The sequence below is a fragment of the Phalangium opilio genome, unplaced genomic scaffold (assembly GCF_054372755.1).
Source record: "Phalangium opilio isolate 3A_F unplaced genomic scaffold, DU_Popi_V2 ptg000206l_1, whole genome shotgun sequence".
In the NCBI taxonomy this organism is placed as follows: domain Eukaryota; kingdom Metazoa; phylum Arthropoda; class Arachnida; order Opiliones; family Phalangiidae; genus Phalangium; species Phalangium opilio.
The window spans coordinates 387,728-395,177 of record NW_028324216.1 but is presented as its reverse complement, the minus strand read 5'-3'; the positions used below and the strand labels follow the sequence as shown (position 1 = coordinate 395,177).

The following is a 7,450-nucleotide window of genomic DNA, read 5'->3' as shown; positions in this document are numbered from 1 at the left end:
GCTTCAAACCTTGACCTCGACAATGACCTCTGGGCTGCATTTTCGAAAACAAAATGGCGGCCATCGTAACCATTAGACCTAAAAACTAGGCTTAGGATTTAAAAGGCTTATAAATAACAAAACCTAATGTTATAATAATTTCGGAATCGGAATTCCTTCCGAAATAGATTTTGCTTCAAACCTTGACCTCGACAATGACCTCTGGGCTACATTTTCGAAAACAAAATGGCGGACATCGTAACCATTAGGCCTAAAAACTAGGCTTAGGATCTAAAAGGCTTATAAATAACAAAACCTAATATTATAATAATTCCCTTTAATTTTTTTGGTGTCAAACTGCATTCATTATTTGCATTTGATTCTTCTTTTCAAAAGTTCATTCCTTTTAATATAGTTTTTGTTTCCTATTGATCACGTTTTATATTTATTTAATCAGTTAAAAATCGAAATAAAACTAATAAAAAACGCAGATCTTAATCTTCAAAGAACTAATAAAGATTTTAATTACTTTTAATTTAATTTAATTTTATTGTATTTATTTTTTTCTTGCAACCAGCATAAGAAATAAACTAACTAAACAAAGCTCAAGAAAAAAAAAAATAAAGAAATTAAAACTTAAATGAAAAATTAATTGTTATATTCGTAATTAAATTCACCGGTTGCGAAAAAACGTTTTTAAGTCATAAATGGACGTAAAATTTCCTTTAAAAGGGCTTGCACTTGAATATTTTCGTTCAATATTGCCAGCAAACAAAATTAGAACTTTCATTTGACAACTAGAACACGATTAGCTCCTATTTGAGAAGAAGACGTTCTACGTTTTAATATTTCACATTTGAAACAAAGGCGGCTTTCTTTCTATCTAGTTGTCAAAATTAGAAGTTTCCCCAAATTTTGCAGCGATTTCAACGTTCTTGCCTAAATGTTAGGCATTTTTCCGAGCATTTTGGGGTTCGGGTTCAACGTTAGCGTTAATTAATTATTCTTTAAAAATATTGGCTAGCTTTATGTTTTAATTTTTTTTTCACTGATTTTTTTTTTCTCCCGATGCAAAATTTATTTCATTTTAATTTGATAATTTTCATCTTTCTATAAAACCAAAGTTTATTTTATTTCTTATTTAAATACGGTAGCGCCTTCAACCATTTACTTTATCCGCGGGGCGCTGTTTCATATATTTACGAGTTTTTCATTTATATATATATATACATATATTGTACTTTTGACGAGCTATTAAAACTTAAAAAGTACAGTTTTGTTTCTTTTTTTTTAGCGCGGTCTAAATTATGTTTTTGAACGCAAGAGAAAAAGGTCACTTTGGCTGTAGATGATTAGGTGCATCAGCGAATGTAAATTTCAGTCTATAAGCATCAGCCAATAACAGACTGATCTCTTCATTACCCCAATGTAACGTTGGTAAGTTTTGCAACATCAACATTAGACCCTATCGTATCAGAATTTAACCAGATTCAATACCTAGTACTAGCCAGCATTTAAGCCTAATGGCGGGAAAATCGGGCTTAAATGGCGGGAAAACTCCGGACAAAACGGCGGGAAAACTCGGGCCTAAACGGAGGGAATACTCGGGCCTAAACGGAGGGAATACTCGGGCCTAAACGGAGGGAATACTCGGGCCTAACTGGCGCGAAAACTCCGGGCCTAAATGGCGGGGAAAATCGGGCCTAAATGGCGCGAAAACTCGGGCCTAAATGGCGGGGAATACTCGGGCCTAAACTGAGGGAATACTCGGGCCTAAACGGAGTTAATACTCGGGCCTAAACGGAGTTAATACTCGGGCCTAAACGGAAGGAATACTCGGGCCTAAACGGAAGGAATACTCGGGCCTAAACGGAAGGAATACTCGGGCCTAAACGGAAGGAATACTTCAGCCTAAACGAAGGGAATACTTCAGCCTAAACGGAAGGAATACTCGGGCCTAAACGGAAGGAATACTCGGGCCTAAATGGCGGGAAAACTCGGGCCTAAACGAAGGGAATACTCTTGCCTAAACAAAGGGAATACTCGGGCCTAAACGGAGGGAATACTCGGGCCTAAACGGAGGGAATACTCGGGCCTAAATGGCGGGAATACTCGGGCCTAAACGGAGGGAATACTCGGGCCTAAACGGAGGGATTACTAGGGCCTAAACGGAGGGATTACTAGGGCCTAAACGGATGGAATACTCGGGCCTAAACGGAGGGAATACTCGGGCCTAAACGGATGGAATACTCGGGCCTAAACGGAGGCAAAACTCCAGACTAAATGGCGCCAATGCTTAAGCCTAAAACGCGGAAAAACTTTACACTAAATCGTGGCGGGAATGCGAGAATACTAATTTATATTATCTAATGGAAATAGAATACTTGGCTTAGTAATATATTCCATTCTTTACACTCAGTAGTTAAATAGAGCCCATAGAGCACCGAGTACTCACATTACCATCCATAACTGAAAAATACTATACCTGAAAATCCTTTTCCCTTAACAGATCTTTAGACCAATATGTAAGAAATGCGGCACAAACATAAAGGTGAAACGATGAGAAACCCTCTGTTTCCGACTTAAGTAAAAATTAAACACCAATTAACACATCCATAATGATGAAAATTAATTAATACCCTTAATAAATAAATTAATAAATAAATAAATACTAATAAAAAAGTAGTACCAAATAAGTATCCCATAACCGTATTGTGCAACGCAATGGCAACTCCCTCATGAGCAAATTATTCATCCATCTAAAAGAAAACTGCAAATACTCCACTTGATGGTTAATTAAATGATCGTGAAGTGGCGCTAATTAATTAATTAATTTTGAAGTTAATTAGCGTATTATTAGCGAAACAATTAAAACAGATGTACAAGTTTTTAATACCATCTATTCTAGAGACTAAATCCTTCAACATATTAACTTGTCTTTGAATTCCGGGTTGGGCAAAAGTGTAATTATCTTGAATTCCATCCAACAATTTAGACATACACCAAAAAGAGTCGGCTTCGATGGGTTTGAGCTTATCAGGGTGAACGTTAGACACTTGGAAGCCCTCCACGTCAGTCCCGGGTTCAACCAAATCGTGCAGGAAGACCACGAAGAATGGAGTCACTAAATCGTTCATCCCTTGAACATAACCACTGGCTGGATGACGAATGGCCCAGATGTAAAGAATTCGTTCAAATATCTAATAACAAATTAGATTTTTATTTACTAAAAATACTCGAGCCTAAACGGAGGTAATACTCGAGCCTAAACGGAGGTAATACTCGAGCCTAAACGGAGGTAATACTCGAGCCTAAACGGAGGGAATACTCGAGCCTAAACGGAGGGAATACTCGAGCCTAAACGGAGGGAATACTCGGGCCTAAACGGAGGGAATACTCGGGCCTAAATGGAGGGAATACTCGGGCCTAAACCGGGGGAGTACTCGGGCCTAAACCGGGGGAATACTCGGGCCTAAACGGAGGGAATACTCTTGCCTAAACGGAGGGAATACTCTTGCCTAAACGGAGGTAATACTCGAGGCTAAACGGAGGTAATACTCGAGGCTAAACGGAGGTAATACTCGAGGCTAAACGGAGGTAATACTCGAGGCTAAACGGAGGTAATACTCGAGGCTAAACGGAGGTAATACTCGAGGCTAAACGGAGGTAATACTCGAGCCTAAACGGAGCGAATACTTCAGCCTAAACGGAGCGAATACGTCAGCCTAAACGGAGCGAATACTTCAGCCTAAACGGAGGGAATACTTCAGCCTAAACGGAGGGAATACTTCAGCCTAAACGGAGCGAATACGTCAGCCTAAACGGAGCGAATACGTCAGCCTAAACGGAGCGAATACTCGAGCCTAAACGGAGGGAATACTCGAGCCTAAACGGAGGGAATACTCGGGCCTAAACGGAGGGAATACTCGGGCCTAAATGGAGGGAATACTCGGGCCTAAACCGGGGGAGTACTCGGGCCTAAACCGGGGGAATACTCGGGCCTAAACGGAGGGAATACTCTTGCCTAAACGGAGGGAATACTCTTGCCTAAACGGAGGTAATACTCGAGGCTAAACGGAGGTAATACTCGAGGCTAAACGGAGGTAATACTCGAGGCTAAACGGAGGTAATACTCGAGGCTAAACGGAGGTAATACTCGAGGCTAAACGGAGGTAATACTCGAGCCTAAACGGAGGGAATACTCGGGCCTAAACGGAGCGAATACTTCAGCCTAAACGGAGCGAATACGTCAGCCTAAACGGAGCGAATACTTCAGCCTAAACGGAGGGAATACTTCAGCCTAAACGGAGCGAATACGTCAGCCTAAACGGAGCGAATACGTCAGCCTAAACGGAGCGAATACTTCAGCCTAAACGGAGCGAATACTTCAGCCTAAACGGAGGGAATACTTCAGCCTAAACGGAGGGAATACTTCAGCCTAAACGGAGCGAATACTTCAGCCTAAACGGAGCGAATACTTCAGCCTAAACGGAGCGAATACTTCAGCCTAAACGGAGCGAATACTTCAGCCTAAACGGAGCGAATACTTCAGCTTAAACGGAGCGAATACGTCAGCTTAAACGGAGCGAATACTTCAGCCTAAACGGAGCGAATACTTCAGCCTAAACGGAGCGAATACTTCAGCCTAAACGGAGGGAATACTTCAGCCTAAACGGAGGGAATACTTCAGCCTAAACGGAGGGAATACTTCAGCCTAAACGGAGCGAATACTTCAGCCTAAACGGAGCGAATACTTCAGCCTAAACGGAGCGAATACTTCAGCTTAAACGGAGCGAATACGTCAGCTTAAACGGAGCGAATACTTCAGCCTAAACGGAGCGAATACTTCAGCCTAAACGGAGGGAATACTTCAGCCTAAACGGAGCGAATACTTCAGCCTAAACGGAGCGAATACTTCAGCCTAAACGGAGCGAATACTTCAGCCTAAACGGAGCGAATACTTCAGCCTAAACGGAGGGAATACTCGTCCCTAAACGGAGGGAATACTCGTCCCTAAACGGAGGGAATACTTCAGCCTAAACGGAGCGAATACTTCAGCCTAAACGGAGCGAATACTTCAGCCTAAACGGAGCGAATACTTCAGCCTAAACGGAGGGAATACTTCAGCCTAAACGGAGGGAATACTCGTCCCTAAACGGAGGCAATACTTCAGCCTAAACGGAGCGAATACTTCAGCCTAAACGGAGCGAATACTTCAGCCTAAATGGCTGGAATACTAATTAAATTTTTACCTGTTGGACGATCTCCTGTTGAAAAAGTGGCACTAGTGGACTCATCCTTGGAATATCAATGTGAATTTGTCGATACGTTTCTTGATGTATATCTTCTTCCCTTGTATCGTAATACTTTTTGACAAAATTAAAATACTCTTCGCGTTTCCGCCTTAAAGTAGCTTCCCTTCTATCAACATTACTAGGTATATACCCCGCTAATAACTTCCAAATAATTGGCCTTAACATCGGAGGAACACCGGACCAACTAAGTTTCCGTAAACTTTCTGTATAAAAGAAACAAATTAAAAATTAATAATTATTTAGGTGAAAAACCACTTATATATTTTATACCTAAATCTGTGGCTGGTCCATTTAACAACGCGTGAAATTTTTCTAACCTAACAGCCTCTCTATCAGTCGATCCTCCGGTAGCGTTAGCTTTTCCATAATATCTATCGGAAGGAGCTCTAGGGGGAGCCGATGATTGGCGAATCGCAAAACCAGGACCACCTTGAGAATGAGGTACTCTAATAACCGCCGAAGATGGCACTGGAGATTGTTCTATTTAAATCCAAATTTCAATTATAACCAACTCAAAATAGACCAAATTGAAATTATAGCCCTGACCTCTTTGACTCGAAGATCTTTGAACGTGACCTGATGAGCCTTTAAAATTATTTATATTCTCTTCAGTATTACTTAAGCCACTCTTTGGATTATATTTCGGGGATCCAGTCACCAAATTAGGAGCGGATTTACTGAGTTCGTGGTTATTTAAAACAGTTAGGGCCGCAGATTGAACAACTTTTGATGATATTTTTAAGTCTAAAATAGGTTAGGGGGTTTAACTCCGAGTTAAAACTAATTAAAATTAAAACTAACTAACTAACCACTTCCCGAAACAACGCAAAAATCATCATCATCCCCAACATCCCAAGCATCTTCCGTACTTTCCTGAAACTCTTGAAAAGAACTAGAAGATGAAGAACGATTGTGCCTAACGCGAGAATTATCCCCTCTTTTAGGAGTCCAAGGCCTATGAATTTGTGGTGATGTTTTTAGTTCACTACAATTAAAATTTGGTGGGAAGGAACGAATACGAATAATAATATAGTTTAACAAAAAAAAAGAAAGAAGGAAACCCTTACTTTGAATCTATATAAGGGGGATGCATAGCACCATACACTCGTTGGATACTGTAAGATTTACGAACATTTTTTTTACTACTAAGGTTTGGTTTTATTTCTTCTTCTACATACAACGGTAAAGAAGTTAAGGTTGTAATTTTAAAAGGGGCAAACATTTCATGATTAGGGGCCTTGATAGATTAATTTCATCATAACTGACTAAAATACAGTTTTGCCGATGTGTCCCTCCGTTTGTGTCCTTATCTAGCCTGGCTTATCAGAAGGGGCGCCTTATGTTACGTGTATTTATTGTTACAGTATGCATAATTAATAATTATTTATCTGTTTTTGGAAACTGTTTCATTCAACAGGATGATTGTTGATAAACAACAAAATTAGATGATCTCTTAATTTCCATATTATAATATATAACATACACGGAAGTGTTTAAAACTAGGGAAAAATTGGGTACTTGAACCAAGGTAATGACTAATTACTTTTTTAGCGATGTCTACAGGTCAAGGGGGTTAAATTTTATCTAATCATTACATGAAGATAAGGATTGTTTTTAGCTCTAACGAAGGATAATTTAAAAACATTGTTAGTTATGTCTGTTTAAAGAACATAGTCATTGGTTGTAGGCAACATACAGTACATTAGTTTAAGCCTAAACGCGAAGTTTAAGGTAATAATTAGGCCGGGTAAAGGTAGGCATGCATAAAGTAGGAATTATTATTCTACCAAAACAAAAATAATAGGTTGTTTTAGTTTTAGGCCTAAGCTTATTTTACCTTCCAGGTAGATTAGTCGAATTTTTCTTCCAAAAAGCAATCTTATTGTCATTAGCACTCTTGTCACCGATGCTTTGCATTATGTAACTTTAAATTCCTAAGACGTTCGATCATAATACTACCCAATTTAACTGTACTTTTTAATTATAAAATAAAATAATTAAACGCAATAACCTCATTAATCACTTTTCCGCGTCTCATCCTCCATCATCTCCATTTTGAAAACGTCACCCAACCCAAGTGTCAGTGACGTCACCGGCTTCCGCGTGGCTTCAAACATAGCCCACTCGATCACGCACTCGACAACGCAAACTCAAGA

General features: G+C 39.7%; 1 protein-coding gene across 4 annotated transcripts; it reads right to left on the bottom strand.

The window, feature by feature from the left end:
• Positions 1-301: 301 nt before the first annotated feature.
• On the bottom strand, positions 302-7,340 carry Tbc1d22 (TBC1 domain family member 22). Of its 4 annotated transcripts, none has more exons than XM_089853857.1 (10): positions 7,132-7,340; positions 6,362-6,409; positions 6,104-6,279; positions 5,841-6,038; positions 5,565-5,774; positions 5,232-5,497; positions 2,876-3,179; positions 2,669-2,796; positions 2,465-2,560; positions 302-1,444 (listed from the first exon to the last, which is right to left on the bottom strand). In XM_089853857.1, exons 1-10 carry the CDS (start codon positions 7,209-7,211, stop codon positions 1,313-1,315), a joined length of 1,638 nt encoding a protein of 545 aa, XP_089709983.1. In that variant the 5' UTR covers positions 7,212-7,340; the 3' UTR covers positions 302-1,312. The 4 variants fall into 4 exon arrangements, with proteins under 4 accessions (XP_089709983.1, XP_089709984.1, XP_089709985.1 ...); XM_089853858.1 differs by having other exon boundaries at positions 6,104-6,249; XM_089853859.1 differs by lacking the exon at positions 6,362-6,409.
• Positions 7,341-7,450: the final 110 nt, after the last annotated feature.

Excerpts from the sequence above, each read along its gene's own strand:
- Tbc1d22 (XM_089853857.1), bottom strand. The coding sequence starts at position 7,211 with ATGCAAAGCATCGGTGACAAGAGTGCTAATGACAATAAGATTGCTTTT. Across the intron at positions 6,039-6,103 it reads TTGCGTTGTTTCGGGAAGTG|ACTTAAAAATATCATCAAAA; the intron begins GTTAGTTAGTTA and ends AACCTATTTTAG. Across the intron at positions 5,498-5,564 it reads TGGACCAGCCACAGATTTAG|AAAGTTTACGGAAACTTAGT; the intron begins GTATAAAATATA and ends TCTTTTATACAG.